Source organism: Eleutherodactylus coqui, chromosome 5 (genome assembly GCF_035609145.1).
Source record: "Eleutherodactylus coqui strain aEleCoq1 chromosome 5, aEleCoq1.hap1, whole genome shotgun sequence".
Lineage (NCBI taxonomy): Eukaryota > Metazoa > Chordata > Amphibia > Anura > Eleutherodactylidae > Eleutherodactylus > Eleutherodactylus coqui.
This window is the reverse complement of record NC_089841.1, coordinates 202,260,133-202,277,069: the sequence shown is the minus strand read 5'-3', so window position 1 is coordinate 202,277,069 and position 16,937 is coordinate 202,260,133. Positions and strand designations below refer to the sequence as shown.

The window sequence follows — 16,937 nt, the reverse complement described above, 5'->3', positions numbered from 1 at the left end:
TTTCAATGGTAATGAAACCAACTCTGCCTCTGCTTCTGCTGACCACTGGTGATGTACATCCTGCCCACCACACTGACAGAGGGCAGGATGATCAGCTTATGGATGGGCTCTCAAGAGCTTGATTTCCATTCATCAAGTACTGATGACTTAAACAGGGGGTAGGTCAACAGTGAAAAAGCCCCAAATACCCCCTTAAAAATATTATTGTTTGTTCTGTTTGTATTGAAAAAAATGATTAAATTGATTAATATCATAGTAATATAATAAAGCCCTACCTGTGCATACAAGAATAAAAACACAACAATTTAGTTTGAGGGACAGAAGAGCGCAAAGTGTGAGCCTCTGATGAGGCAGATGGTAGATTCATACTACTGTAGACTCCCATTGGACAGTGCAGCAAAAGGTGGAGTCACTAACTTGGGTTCAGTCACATCGGTGTTAGGGCCTTCTATTTCTCAATTTTTTTTTTCATAACGGAAAAACGGAATCAAAACAGAAGCAAACGTTTTCACTCTTCCTCTATGATTCCAATGGGATTTTTTTTTAAATGGAATGCTTTCAGTTTGCTTCCATTTCGTCATGTTTCCATTTTTATAACGGAACAAATAGCGCTATATTTCAATATAAAGCCACTGATCCAGTCATTGTAGATGCAGTGACTTAGTCGCATTTAGTAAAACATGAAAGGGAAGTATGCATTTAGATGCTATTAGCTGTGAACTGTTTAACTGTTTACAAAAGATAACATTATCCTCATACCTAGAAGCAAATGTCTTCATTTATGTCAATTGAATATCAATTGAGTTGAACATATTTATCTCTACACTGTGAGAAGAAGAACATAACCCTGCTGCTACACTAGTACATGTACTAAATAGTAGATATGATTGAACAGGTTCCTGTGATCTTGGTTAGTCTGCATTCATGCCGCACTAATAGAACTTCCATGCTGTTCTAACCTTCTTTAACACTGCTGGATGCTACAGAACACTAACTACAGCACACAGAATATAGTATATTTTGGTTCATTTTAATCCAGGGGAAATATTTTACAAAGAAAAATAACCTGCTATTTAGTGAGAGAATTAAGGGAAGGTATAATGAGAAGATCCAAGAGACTATTCCTGCGCTGAGAAGAAAATTATGCTGGCATGAAAGAAAAATGAGAGTTTTGTGTCATTAATCTTTATAACTATAGTCTTTTTTTTTTTTGTTCCTATTTAAGCTTTATAAAGAAGTTTCTTTTATATTGTTTGCCCTACATATTGTGATAACTTAAAAGTTTGCAAGTTTTAGCACTGTGGACAATGGACCAAATACTACGTGATAATAACCTAGTACTTGATTACCAATATTAGGGAGTTATTACACAAGCACTAGCACTATTTGTGATAATTGTGGGGCTGAACCTGCAAGTGCAGGTTGGCAATTAGCTCTAAATCACGAGTGCTAGTGAAGCCTGAATACTAAATAAATCAAATCTAGAGTTCATACTTCTTATAGCCCAGAAGGTGAAGTTTAATAGTGGATCCCTCCCAGAAGCTATCTAAGGAAATGGCTTTCTACTCTACTGGCACTTTTACTGCTCAGTTGGCTTCTCAACAGGTCAATTGGCTCAGTAGTTTTGTCAAAGCCCTTTACACGCAACAATTATTGCTCAAAATTCGTCCAAACGGCCGAAAGTGAAGAATAATCGTTAATGTAAAAGAGGTCAGTCATGCACTATTCATTCAGTTGTCTTTTAGAGCTGTTTTTTAGCCAGCATAAAAACCATCCCTTGGCTGTTCAGAAGACTTTCTTAACAGTGTACTCATTGTGTTTGCATTGCATACATAATGAGTACACTGTTTACTCTGCCAGGAAGAGAACAATGGAATCTGCTGGCCAGATGTTTGCTCAGCTGGGTGTGTTTTTATGTGATAACCATTGCATAAACACATGCCCAGCTGAGTAAATAACTCGTGGAGGAAAATGCAGATTAAAGCCATTACCTGCATGTGTAATGCTTTTCAAAAATGATGGCAGTTCGTTCAGTTGTGCAGTTGTTTAAGCGAGAATCGTTGTGTGTAAAAGGGCCTTTGGTGGTTATGTAAATAATTCTTATCAGAGAGCTCAAAGACCTGAAAATATACCTTTATTCTGATAAAAAAGTCCACAGTGTAATATAGATGATGCTTAGTTTAAGGCAAATAAAAAGAAATCAGTAGATGAAGTGTGTAGGAGTTATATAAATTTATATCCATTGAACTCGCCTTAGCAGTGGCTGCAGGCAGACAATGTTTTTTTATGTACAGTGTGAAGGTAAGCAAGGATTTAGGTCTGTATGGAGTAAATTTATTTATGCCATTTGTCTGGCATAAATATATTAAAAAAATATAATGTTCAGACTGAGAACTATATTTATGAAGCACCTGCTCCACTTTTTCTCACATGCAAATGAGTTGGAAAAATTGGGTGATTCTTCAGAGTCACACTGAAAGCAACTTATTCATCAAACTATTTTTCCAGTTTTTTTTTTTTAATATTGAGTTGAAAAACATCCCCAGGTCAGCATGAGCCTGATTAATAAACATGGCATGCCCTAATGCATTTAATCAGATGCTCTTGTTTGTTGCACAGGAAACTGATATTTTTGCTCAAAGTTCACACTGTGCAACAGAGCTCTCTCTGTGTTTAAAAACCAGAGCTCTGACTCATATAAAATCTGTTATGAAATTGTGGTGAACAGTAACTTATTAGAAACTACAATATGCAAATAGAAGATAAATGCTGCTATAGCATCACCTATTGGGAAGCATCATTCCTGCAAGTTAGTGTTTGACCTTTTTAACAGGCCTTGTAACAGTGACTGGGAATATAAGCCAAAGCCAAATGCACAATGGTTATCTTTTTTTTCTGGAGAAGACTCTGGCTCTGGCTTAAGGCCCATTTACATGCAAAGATAATGTTTCAAACAACTGAAAGATTGAAAGAGTTGATCTTTTTGCATAAAGTGTTAATGGCCATTAATACTTTATCATCTTCATTTGCATGCAAAAGGGCCCCCAGGAGCTGTTGCAGAGCTCAGAGTGTGATTAATCACACGCCTAGCTGTGCACACAGCTGCATTGTTCTTGTCACAGCTGCCAGCAGGTTACAATGTTATCTGCTGGATCCCGTAGAGATAAGAGCCTGTGGTCTACTGAAAGATAAAGGTTTGCTTCATCTCAAGTAGTTAAAGGGGTGGTCTCGCGAAACCAAGTGGGGTTATACACTTCCGTATGGCCATATTAATGCACTTTGTAATGTACATTGTGCATTAAATATGAGCCATACAGAAGTTATTCACTTACCTGCTCCGTTGCTAGCGTCCTCGTCTCCATGGTTCCGTCTAAATTCACTGGCAGCTTGCTTTTTTAGACGCGCTTGCGCAGTCCGGTCTTCTCCATTCAGCACGAGCCGCTTCAGTGTGCTCCCCGCTACAGCTCGTCTGCGCATGCGCAGACGAGCTGTCACTGCTCGGGAGCGCGCTGCAGCGGCCATTCTGCACCATCCTCTGTTAGAGGAAGGTGCAGAAACTGGAGCTGCCCAGCGGAGAAGCCCAGCCCAGCCCAGCAGCCCCGAGAAGCCTCCCAGGTAAGTGATTTGTCGGGGGGGGGGGCTGCCGCTGCGCCGGGGGGGCTGTCGCTGCGCCGGGGGGGCTGCCGCTGCGCCGCGCTGCGCCGGGGGGGCTGTCGCTGCGCCGGGGGGGGGCTGCCGCTGTGATGGGGGAACTAGCGCTAGGCCGGGGGGGCTGTTGCTGCGATGGGGGAACTAGCGCTAGGCCGGGGGGGCTGTCGCTGCGATGGGGGAACTAGCGCTAGGCCGGGGGGGCTGTCGCTGCGATGGGGGGGCTGTCGCTAGGCCGGGGGGGGCTGCCGCTGCGATGGGGGGGCTGTCGCTAGGCCGGGGGGGGCTGCCGCTGCGATGGGGGGGCTGCCGCTAGGCCGGGGGGGGCTGCCGCTAGGCCGGGGGGGGCTGCCGCTAGGCCGGGGGAACTAGCGCTGGGCTCCGGAACCTAGCGCTGGGCTCCGGGGCCTTCACCTGGGCTGAGGGTCTAGCGCTGGGGAGCCGGGGGCTAGCGCCGGTTACCTGCTGTCTGGTCGGCGGCTGCGGGGCGTCTGGTCGGCGGCTGCGATGCGTCCGGTTGCCATGGAGACACAGCTGGCGGCGTCTCGGGAGTGCGCACGTCGGGCTGCAGCGAGCGACGGGGAAAGAGCCGGCGGCCATCTTGAGGAAACTTTTATAAGTTGCTGAAACGCTGGAACGGTAAGTACGAACCAGCTAGAAATGTCATTTACAGGGGTAATTAGTAATGTATGTTTAATGGGGGGGACTGGGCAAAAAAAAAATTTAACTGCTTCCTCGAGACATCTCCTTTAAACAATGGATTTTAAATTCACCTTAAAATCTTCATTCAAATGAAAATTTTACGATGCCCACATTTATATGTAATGATTATTGCTCATTTTCGATCGTTTGAATGAATTTTGAGCAATAATCATTACGTGTAAATGGGCCTTTAAATTCCCAGTCATTGTTGCAAGGCCTGTAAAAAGGTCAAACATTGATTTAAAACAAATGCTACCTTCTAATTGGTGGTGTTGCATAGGTATTGTTCTATATCTCATTTGCATATTAAATTTCCAAGAGGTGCATGCATGGGATTAAAAGTCTCCTCACACCTACTACCATGTTTTCCCGATAATAAGCCCTACCCCAATTTTCAGAGAGGGGTGAGCAGACAGGGTTGAAATATAAGCCTGCCCCTCCAAAAAATAAGCCCTAGCTAGACTACATTTAAAAAAAAAAAACAGTACAAACCTAGCAGCCGGCATTCAGGTTCTTCGCGATGCAGGCTGCCATGTCCTCCTTCAGGCCAACAGAGCAGTTCTTCCTGGTAGCAGGGCTTGAATACCCCAATGCAAAGGTATTTGCCAAGAATGTTTTCATTGTTGGAGGAGGAGGGGGATGTTTTTGAGGCACTACGTGTCCTCTCCACGTGTCCGTGGTTATATGCACCTTAACAGTAACCGCGTTGGTGGGAATGTGGTGGCGACTACGGACCTAGTAGCGCGGTTTTATTTTGTTGGTTTTCGGAATGTGGGCAGGATTAAGTGGGCCGTGGCGGGGGGATGGTGGGGGGGCTCTCTTGTTGTGTCGGTAAAGGTGAAATTCTTGGACTGCCACCAGACGGACCAATGCAAAGGTATTTGCCAAGAATGTTTTCATTGTTGGAGGAGGAGGGGGATGTTTTTGAGGCACTACGTGTCCTCTCCACGTGTCCGTGGTTATGTGCACCTTAACAGTAACCGCGTTGGTGGGAATGTGGTGGCAACTGCGGACCTAGTAGCGCGGTTTTATTTAGTTGGTTTTCGGAATGTGGCCAGGATTAAGTGGGCCGTGGCGGGGGGATGGTGGGGGGGCTCTCTTGTTGTGTCAGTAAAGGTGAAATTCTTGGACTGCCACCAGACGGACCAATGCAAAGGTATTTGCCAAGAATGTTTTCATTGTTGGAGGAGGAGGGGGATGTTTTTGAGGCACTACGTGTCCTCTCCACGTGTCCGTGGTTATATGCACCTTAACAGTAACCGCGTTGGTGGGAAATGGCCTCGCCACCAATCATGTCTTTGGGAAGCCTCCGTTTCCACACCCCAGTGACATAGCATTAGCAGCGGTATAGGCAGAGCCCAGAATTAGTAAAATTTCAGCGGTAGCATTAGGGACAGGCCCCAGTAACATATCACTAGCAGCAGTATAGGGGGAGCACAGTATTAGTTCCATTTCAGTAGTAGTAGCAGTCCAGACAGGCCCCAGTAACAATTCCGAAGCAGCAGTATAGGGGGAGCACAATCTTAGTTCCATTTCAGTAATAGTAGCACTCAAGACAGGCCCCAGTAACAATTCCGAAGCAGCAGTATAGGGGGAGCACAGTCTTAGTTCCATTTCAGTAATAGTAGCACTCAAGACAGGCCCCAGTAACAATTCCGAAGCAACAGTATAGGGGGAGCACAGTCTTAGTTCCATTTTAGTAATAGTAGCACTCAAGACAGGCCCCAGTAACAATTCCGAAGCAGCAGTATAGGGGGAGCACAGTCTTAGTTCCATTTCAGTAGTAGTAGCAGTAAAGACAGGCCCCAGTAACAATTCCAAAGCAGCAGTATAGGGGGAGCACAGTATTAGTTCCATTTCAGTAATAGTAGCACTCAAGACAGGTCCCAGTAACAATTCCGAAGCAGCAGTATAGGGGGAGCACAGTCTTAGTTCCATTTCAGTAATAGTAGCACTCAAAACAGGCCCCAGTAACAATTCAGGGGGAGCACAGTCTTAGTTCCATTTCAGTTATAGTAGCACTCAAGACAGGCCCCAGTAACAATTCCGAAGCAGCAGTATAGGGGGAGCACAGTATTAGTTCCATTTCAGTAGTAGTAGTAGCAGTAAAGACAGGCCCCAGTAACAATTCCAAAGCAGCAGTATAGGGGGAGCACAGTCTTAGTTCCATTTCAGTAATAGTAGCACTCAAGACAGGCCCCAGTAACAATTCCGAAGCAGCAGTATAGGGGGAGCACAGTATTAGTTCCATTTCAGTAATAGTAGCACTCAAGACCGGCCCCAGTAACAATTCCAAAGCAGCAGTATAGGGGGAGCACAGTATTAGTTCCATTTCAGTAATAGTAGCACTCAAGACAGGCCCCAGTAACAATTCCGAAGCAGCAGTATAGGGGGAGCACAGTCTTAGTTCCATTTCAGTAATAGTAGCACTCAAGACAGGCTCCAGTAACAATTCCGAAGCAGCAGTATAGGGGGAGCACAGCCTTAGGTCCATTTCAGTAGTAGTAGCAGTCAAGACAGGCCACAGTAACATTCCCGTTGCAGCAGTTGAGGGAGATAACAGTCTCTTTCACATTTCAGTAGTTGCAGTATAGACAAGGCCCCAGTTACATTTATGCAGCAAAAGTGTAGGCCAACCCCACACACCTTGCTGTAGCATGAGTGCAGGCGAAGCCCATAAAAATTACTAGGATTACACTGTAGGCGAGGGCCCAAAAAAATTGGTGTATCAACAGTACTAATGTACCTCTGAAAAATTGCCCATGCCCAACCAAGAGGGCAGGTGAAACCCATTAATCGCTTTGGTTACTGTCGCTTAATTTGTAACTAGGCCTGGAGGCAGCCCAGTTAAAATAAAAATTGGTTCAGGTGCAAGTTTCAACGCTTTAATGAGAATCGAAACGTATAAACATTGTTTACAAAAGTAATATGACTGAGCCTTGTGGGCCTAAGAAAAATTGCCCGTTCGGCGTGATTACGTGAAGTTTCAGGAGGAGGAGCAGGAGGAGGAGGATGAATATAATACACAGATTGATAAAGCTAAAAGGTCCCCGTTTTTTATGGTGATAGAGAACGATGCTTCCATCCGCGGGTGCAGCCAACGTATTGTTTAGGTACCACTGCTGTCCGCTGGTGGAGAAGAGAAGTCTGGGGAAATCCAGGCTTTGTTCATCTTTATGAGTGTAAGCCTGTCGGCACTGTCAGTTGACAGACGGGTACACTTATCCGTGATGATTCCCCCAGCCGCACTAAACACCCTCTCTGACAAGACGCTAGCCGCAGGACATGCAAGCACCTCCAGGGCATACAGCGTGAGTTCAGGCCACGTGTCCAGCTTCGACACCCAGTAGTTGTAGGGAGCAGAGGCGTCACGGAAGACGGTCGTGCTATCGGCTACGTACTCCCTAACCATCCTTTTGCAGTGCTCCCGCCGACTCAGCCTTGAATGGGGAGCGGTGACACAGTCTTGCTGGGGAGCCATAAAGCTGTCAAAGGGCTTGGAGAGTGTTCCCCTGCCTGCGCTGTACATGCTGCCTGATCTCCGCGCCTCCCCTGCTACCTGGCCCTCGGAACTGCGCCTTCTGCCACTAGCGCTGTCGGATGGGAATTTTACCATCAGTTTGTCCGCCAGGGTCCTGTGGTATAGCATCACTCTCAAACCCCTTTCCTCTTCGGGTATGAGAGTGGAAAGGTTCTCCTTATACCGTGGGTCGAGCAGTGTGTACACCCAGTAATCCGTAGTGGCCAGAATGCGTGTAACGCGAGGGTCACGAGAAAGGCATCCTAACATGAAGTCAGCCATGTGTGCCAGGGTACCTGTTCGCAACACTTGGCTGTCCTCACTAGGAAGATCACTTTCAGGATCCTCCTCCTCCTCCTCCTCAGGCCATACACGCTGAAAGGATGACAGGCAAGCAGCATGGGTACCCTCAGCAGTGGGCCAAGCTGTCTCTTCCCCCTCCTCCTCATGCTCCTCCTCCTCCTCCTCAATGCGCTGAGATATAGACATGAGGGTGCTCTGACTATCCAGCGACATACTGTCTTCCCCCGCCTCCGTTTCCGAGCGCAAAGCGTCTGCCTTAATGTTTTGCAGGGAACTTCTCAAGAGGCATAGCAGAGGAATGGTGACGCTAATGATTGCAGCATCGCCGCTCACCATCTGGGTAGACTCCTCAAAGTTTCGAAGGACCTGGCAGATGTCTGCCAACCAGGCCCACTCTTCTGTAAAGAATTGAGGAGGCTGACTACCACTACGCCGCCCATGTTGGAGTTGGTATTCCACTATAGCTCTACGCTGCTCATAGAGCCTGGCCAACATGTGGAGCGTAGAGTTCCACCGTGTGGGCACGTCGCACAGCAGTCGGTGCACTGGCAGATTAAACCGATGTTGCAGGGTCCGCAGGGTGGCAGCGTCCGTGTTGGACTTGCGGACATGTGCGCTGTCCCGGAGCACCTTTCCGAGCAGGTCTGACAAGCATGGGTAGCTTTTCAGAAAGCGCTGAACCACCAAATTAAAGACGTGGGCCAGGCATGGCATGTGCGTGAGGCTGCCGAGCTGCAGAGCCGCCACCAGGTTACGGCCGTTGTCACACACGACCATGCCCGGTTGGAGGCTCAGCGGCGAAAGCCAGCGGTCGGTCTGCTCTGTCAGACCCTGCAGCAGCTCGTGGGCCATGTGCCTCTTCTCTCCTAAGCTGAGTAGTTTCAGCACGGCCTGCTGACGCTTGCCAAACGCTGTGCTGCCACGCCGCGCGACACCGACTGCTGGCGACGTGCTGCTGCTGACACATCTTGATTGCGAGACAGAGGTTGCGTAGGAGGAGGAGGGTGGTTTACTGGAGGAAGCATACACCGCCGCAGATACCAGCACCGAGCTGGGGCCCGCAATTCTGGGGGTGGGTAGGACGTGAGTGGTCCCAGGCTCTGACTCGGTCCCAGCCTCCACTAAATTCACCCAATGTGCCGTCAGGGAGATATAGTGGCCCTGCCCACATGTGCTTGTCCACGTGTCCGTTGTTAAGTGGACCTTGGCAGTAACCGCGTTGGTGAGGGCGCGTACAATGTTGCGGGAGACGTGGTCGTGCAGGGCTGGGACGGCACATCGGGAAAAGTAGTGGAGACTGGGAACCGAGTAGCGCGGGGCCGCCGCCGCCATCATGTTTTTGAAAGCCTCCGTTTCCACAAGCCTATACGGCAGCATCTCCAGGCTGATCAATTTGGCTATGTGCACGTTTAACGCTTGAGCGTGCGGGTGCGTGGCGGCGTACTTGCGCTTGCACTCAAACAGTTGCGCTAGCGACGGCTGGACGCTGCGCTGAGAGACATTGCTGGATGGGGCCAAGGACAGTGGAGGTGAGGGTGTGGGTGCAGGCCGGGAGACGGTCGTGCCTGTGTCCTGAGAGGGGGGGTTGGATCTTAGTGGCAGGTTGGGGCACAGGGGGAGAGGCAGTGCTGCAAACCACCAACATGTGGAGCGTAGAGTTCCACCGTGTGGGCACGTCGCACAGCAGTCGGTGCACTGGCAGATTAAACTGATGTTGCAGGGTCCGCAGGGTGGCAGCGTCCGTGTTGGACTTGCGGACATGTGCGCTGTCCCGGAGCACCTTTCCGAGCAGGTCTGACAAGCATGAGTAGCTTTTCAGAAAGCGCTGAACCACCAAATTAAAGACGTGGGCCAGGCATGGCATGTGCGTGAGGCTGCCGAACTGCAGAGCCGCCACCAGGTTACGGCCGTTGTCACACACGACCATGCCCGGTTGGAGGCTCAGCGGCGAAAGCCAGCGGTCGGTCTGCTCTGTCAGACCCTGCAGCAGTTCGTGGGCCATGTGCCTCTTCTCTCCTAAGCTGAGTAGTTTCAGCATGGCCTGCTGACGCTTGCCAACCGCTGTGCTGCCACGCCGCGCGACACCGACTGCTGGCGACGTGCTGCTGCTGACACATCTTGATTGCGAGACAGAGGTTGTGTAGGAGGAGGAGGGTGGTTTACTGGAGGAAGCATACACCGCCGCAGATACCAGCACCGAGCTGGGGCCCGCAATTCTGGGGGTGGGTAGGATGTGAGTGGTCCCAGGCTCTGACTCGGTCCCAGCCTCCACTAAATTCACCCAATGTGCCGTCAGGGAGATATAGTGGCCCTGCCCACCTGTGCTTGTCCACGTGTCCGTTGTTAAGTGGACCTTGGCAGTAACCGCGTTGGTGAGGGCGCGTACAATGTTGCGGGAGACGTGGTCGTGCAGGGCTGGGACGGCACATCGGGAAAAGTAGTGGACACTGGGAACCGAGTAGCGCGGGGCCGCCGCCGCCATCATGTTTTTGAAAGCCTCCGTTTCCACAAGCCTATACGGCAGCATCTCCAGGCTGATCAATTTGGCTATGTGCACGTTTAACGCTTGAGCGTGCGGGTGTGTGGCGGCGTACTTGCGCTTGCACTCAAACAGTTGCGCTAGCGACGGCTGGGCGCTGCGCTGAGAGACATTGCTGGATGGGGCCAAGGACAGTGGAGGTGAGGGTGTGGGTGCAGGCCGGGAGACGGTCGTGCCTGTGTCCTGAGAGGGGGGGTTGGATCTTAGTGGCAGGTTGGGGCACAGGGGGAGAGGCAGTGCTGCAAACCGGTGGCGGTGAACGGCCTTCGTCCCACCTGGTGGGGTGCTTGGCCATCATATGCCTGCGCATGCTGGTGGTGGTGGCGCCACGGCTGATCTTGGCGCGACAAACCTTGCACACCACAGTTCGTCGGTCGTCTGCACTCTCAGTGAAAAACTGCCACACCTTTGAGCACCTCGGCCTCTGCAGGGTGGCATGGCGCGAGGGGGCGCTTTGGGAAACAGTTGGTGGATTATTCGGTCTGGCACTGCCTCTACCCCTGGCCACCGCACTGCCTCTTCCAACCTGCCCTGCTGCTGCACTTGCCTCCCCCTCTGAAGACCTGTCCTCAGTAGGCTTAGTAAACCAGGTGGGGTCAGTCACCTCATCGTCCAGCTGCTCTTCCTCCGAATCCTCTGTGCGCTCCTCCCTCGGACTTACTGAAATTACTACTACCTCACTGATAGACAACTGTGTCTCATCGTCATCGTCCTCCTCACCCACTGAAAGCTCTTGAGACAGTTGCCGGATGTCCCCAGCCTCATCCCCCGGACCCCGGGAACTTTCCAAAGGTTGGGCATTGATCACAACAAACTCCTCCGGTGGGAGAGGAACCATTGCTGCCCATTCTGGGCAGGGGCCCGAGAACAGTTCCTGGGAGTCTGCCTGCTCCTCAGAATGTGTCATTTTAATGGAGTGAGGAGGCTGGGAGGAAGGAGGAGCAGCAGCCAGAGGATTCAGAGTTGCAGCAGTGGACGGCGTAGAAGACTGGGTGGTCGATAGATTGCTGGATGCACTTTCTGCTATCCACGACAGGACCTGCTCACACTGCTCAGTTTCTAATAAAGGTCTACCGCGTGGACCCATTAATTGTGAGATGAATCTGGGGACACCAGAAACTTGCCTCTCTCCTAATTCCGCAGCAGTCAGCTACGATACACCTGGACCAGGAGCTCGGCCTGTGCCCACACCCTGACTTGGGCCTCCGCGTCCTCGCCCGCGTCCTCTAGGCCTACCCCTACCCCCCAGCACGAGTAGAGCAGAAACAGAACGCTGTAATTAAATGTGCCGCTTATTGGCCTGTGGTTGGAGGCCGACTTCGCTTACGGAACGCACAGCAGAGCCAGGAAACAATTATGCGCAAGCCTGCTGTAACGCCTAGCTGGGTAATAATGAGCGACTACTACCCCCAGCAGACACTTAGTAAACTGAAGACGGTCACAGGCAGCCCAAATATAGTAATTTTTTACCAATTTTTGTGAAAAAGCACACTGCCTGTGATATAGCCTGTATAAGGATTTCCCTGTTGGAGGATGACTGTGGTTATTTAAAGCACAGTGCAGCCAGAAAAAATTATGCGCAAGGCTGCAGTAACACCTAGCTGGTGTGCAACACTGCTAAAAGCAGCCTCAACAGTACTGCACACGGTCAGATGTGGCCCTAAGAAGGACCGTTGGGGTTCTTGAAGACGAATATAACACCTAACAGTCTCCCTATAGCAGCTAAAGCAAGACAGCACTTTCCCTGATCTCTGTCAGAATGCATCTGTGGCGAGCCGCGGACGGGGCAGATTTAAATACTTGGGTGTCATCTGATCTCCCCAGCCACTCACTGCAGGGGGGTTGTATAGGGCTGGAATGTCACAGGAGGAAGTTGTAATGCCTTCCCTGTCTTTCTATTGGCCAGAAAAGAGCGCACATTTCTCAGGGAAGGAAATATAATGGAGTCGAGTACCGCGTGGTGCTCGTCTCGAGTAACGAGCATCTCAAGTACCCTAATACTCGAACGAGTATCAAGCTCGGACGAGTACGCTCGCTCATTTCTAATGATTATTAAACTAAAACTGAGTCAATAGCAACATCATGCATTATACACATATTGTGCACTTATTTGACATTGCTATGTATGAGAGAATTAGATGGTTCACTTTTTGGATGAACATTACCTTTAAAAGAGCACTTGAAAAATGAGATAAAAATGTCTTCTTTTCCTGTTTCTGACATTTTTTTTCCTAAATGAGAATTGCAAAATTAAAGGTTATCAGCTCATGTAAAAGTAACAAGAAAGCCCTATATACCTCATGCAGAAAAATAGAAACATAAAACAAATTTGCCTTTAGAGTAACAAAAGGATCAAAAACCTCACATATCTAAACTATGACTGTTTCACACAAACTGGGCCAATTCAATGAGGAGGTATTTGTGTGTTGGAGCTCAATCTATGTGTTGGAGACCACCTTCCGTATGGACATATGGATTGGCACATGTAAAATGAATAGTCCAATCCTGCAGCCATAGGGTCGAAAATAATTGATCTTATTGTGAGCGATGTATGAATGAATGTCAGCCCTTACAACCTGGAAATATGGTGGTTGTAATAAATGAGACGGAATAAACTTAAGGAGGGGAGTAACCTGATGGTCTCTTCCACGATGCTCTTCATTATGGAGCCAGACTTTGTAACTTTCTTGCTTTGTAGCTAGAACTTTTTAAAGTATTTGAGTACTAAGAAAATTATTTTTTTCATTATATATAATCAAATAAAGGTTAAGTTTTAAGTTTCACATTTTCAGTGATTCTGCCAAGTGTCGTGAAACAATAAGAGAATACAAAACTGTTGTCTGCAGCAATCTTTGGTTGCCTCGTAAAACACATGCACCGTTGTTACAAATACTCACAAATAGACACATCCAGACTGCAAATTGGAATTGTGACACGTTTGCCTGTTTTTATTACTTCCTCATCTTGCTATGCTTATCATGTTCATTTTCTTGTTCGGTCTACATTGTTGGGGTGCCGGCAATCAATCAAATCATTGATTGTCATACTTAAAGCATAGGATCGCTGTCCTAATCCAGCTGATGGCAGCCAGTGATTTATATCTGTTCTGTTTGACAGGATGCCTGAGAAATTTGAAAGAACTCAATGTTAGTTTCAATAATCTAAAAGACATACCACCTGAGCTGGGAGATTGTGAAAACCTTGAGAAATTGGATATTTCTGGAAATTTAGAACTCACAGAACTGCCTTTTGAGGTATGATAACTGTATCTTAAAACCGGAATGGATATTGGAAATAAGTCGTAATAACAGGACACGTTGATGTTAAAGAGACATCACCACTTTATTTCATTGACCTTTTTATCAAATTTATGTATGTACAATTGACCCAGAAGCATTTGGACAGTTTTTTCATTATTTAGCCTCTCTATGCCACCAGAATGGATATGAAACAAAGTCAACAATATCTAAATGAAGTGTAAACTTACAGATTCAAATCAAAGGGTTTACAAAAATATTGCTTGAAACATTTAAAAAAAAGGGATTCAAAAAACAAAAAAGTGACAGTGTCCACTGAAGGCATTGCTGAAATGTAAATGTTTCATTTTCAGAGATCCTTTGAAACACGAATATCAGTCGATTTTCTTTCTTCCACTTTTCTTCCAATGTAAAGACATCTATAGCATTTTTTAATTTTAAGAATTTTATTGGATTTAAAAAAAAAAAAAAGGCTACAAAGTCTTATAAAGAAAAACAGTGTACGACCTTACATCTCATATGCCAGTGTATAGTGATTATACAGAGTCTGCAGATGTAAAATCGAGTACAAATCAAGATTCCAAATACCGTGTTTCCACGAAAATAAGGCACCACCTGAAAACAAGGCACCCCCTGAAATTTGCAGAAGTCCCAAATATAAGGCACCCCCCGATAGAAAGGCATAGTAAAGTGTGCAGGCAAGTCAAGAGGCCTGTCCCCTGCTGCCATCCCTGTTGTCTCCTACCTCCAGATGTATAGGTAGATCTGCAGACAGTCTACTGTTATCCTGTCCCTGCTGTGCTGTACGAGTGTGCTGTTGTGAGCTCCCTTTGCTGGCTGGAAAACTCCATACTGTACGTTCTGTTCCTGCTGTACATGTCTGCTGTGATGAGCTCCCCCTGGTGGCCGGAAGCTGCAATACCATCCCTGCTTACAAGTGGTACAGGAACTTCTGTCTGCAGACAGGTATGTTACTTTACAGCCCTTATTTTTTTATGGCTCTGTGTGTGAGTCAGGCACCCTGTTTGATTCTCAAGGCTGGGTTCTCACACAGCGTATTTCCAGCGGAAATCTCGCAGTTTGGCCACCGTGATAAACAGCGGGATTTCCGCCGGGAAAGCGCTGCTTCAAAACCCACGGCACTCAGCCGCTTGTTTTGAAGCGACCTGGCTGCACGCTTTTCCGTTTCTGTGGCCAGTGAATCCGCACCACAACACCGGCTTCTTCCAGCTTTGCCGTGACAGATTTGCTGTCCCATGTGGACGAGATTTCTGAGAAATTTTCGTCCACAAAGCTGGCCAATTAAGGGATTAGCGGCCACAGACGGATTTGCTGCGGCGAAATAAGACACCCCCTGAAAATAAGACGTAGTGCATATTTGGGAGCAAAAATTAATATAAGACGCGTCTTATTTTCGGGGAAACAGGGTAGTTTGCCATTGCATGAACAGTACATTTGCTTTAAAGGGAAGCTGTCATGTTCTAAATGATGTTGGATCTGCAGGCATCATGTTATAGAGCCAAAGGAGCCGAGCAGATTGTTATATTGTTTTGTGGGGAAAGATTCAGTATAGATTATATTTTATCCCTGCTCTTTCTATGCTTAGCAGTTGGCCCATTCAATCATATGGAAGGACTATGACTATTTTACATGGTCCCTCCATTTTCATAGGCTCAAATGTAATTGGACAAAACTAACACTTATGAACAAAAGGATTCGTTTTAATACCTGAGTGCAAAAACGTTGCGGACTGCCCAAACTCTGAAACACATGGACATTAGCAAATGCTTCCTCCCTTGAGATCTTTTGTCAGGCCTTTGGGCTATGTTCACACAGGTAGGAAATTGTGCAGAAAATCTGCAGCATTTACAGTACAAGTAATGTGGATGGGAGTTTAAGAACTTCCATCTACACACTAGAGAAAAAATACACAGCATAAATTGATTTTAAATTAGTAGCATGTTAATTCATTAGGCAGGTTTTTATAGTGCGTTGCATTCCTGCAAACTAGGAGTAGAAATCTGTGACAAATTGACACCAAAATCCTTGTCAAAATTGGCCCCATTTCATGAGGATTTGGTGCAGATTTGTCACGGCAGATTTTCAGCTGCAGAAAATCTGCATCGAATCTGCACTATATGGACATACTCTTAGGCCCCCTTCATGCAGGTGTATTTGCATGCACAATAAGCAGAGAATAGAACCCACTTATTTCAATTGGTTTGTTCAAATGTGCATTTTGGTCGCGCAAAAACCCTGTAGCTTGCTATATTTTCCTGCGCATTTGCATGCCAAAACTCCCCATAGAAGTCAATAGTGATGTGTGCAGAATACACTAGGAGATGCATGAAACGCTGTGTAATTGCGCAGGAAAAAGAACACATCTGGAACTTATTAGGCTAATTAGTCATTTCAATCGGTGCATCTTTGTTTGCCGCTTGCAGATGAACGCGCCCTGTGGGCGCAAAAAGTACAGTACAATAAGCTGATACGCACGCAAATAAAGCCTTGTTCATTCTGAAAATACACATACACTTATCTGAAGGAGGCCGGACCGCTGCAGTCTTCACTTGCAGCTTGTTAGTGTATATTTCTGCTTTCAGTTTTGTCTTCAGTAAATGAGAAGCATGCGCACTCAGGTTGAGGTCAGGTGAATGACTTAGCTATTGCGGAATATCCCATTTCTATCTTAGGGTGTATTTACAAAGGTGAGTGCAATTTCGGTCCTAGAAACTAGGACCGATATTGCACTTGCAAACCTGTGGCTATTATGCAAATTTGCTGCTGCACAAAAATCACATCACACTCACTTTGCTGCACATGCGTGAATGAAAAATGCATGTGAAAATCACCCACTATTCTCTATGGGACAAAATCGGCATCACTTTGCACTCCAATGAAACTCGCATATACATAAGGAAGAATGGGCGATTGTTCAAAGAATCGACAAAAAATAGGACATGATGCA

General features: G+C 47.3%; 1 protein-coding gene across 1 annotated transcript in view; it reads left to right on the top strand.

Annotated features, from left to right (window-relative positions):
• LRRC2 (leucine rich repeat containing 2) overlaps positions 1 to 16,937 on the top strand; it is a 218,945-nt gene that overhangs the window by 128,928 nt on the left and 73,080 nt on the right. The window contains exon 4 of the mRNA XM_066601996.1: positions 13,830 to 13,966. Within this exon, the coding sequence (XP_066458093.1) occupies positions 13,830 to 13,966 (137 nt within the window). The remainder of the gene's footprint in view (positions 1 to 13,829; positions 13,967 to 16,937) is intronic.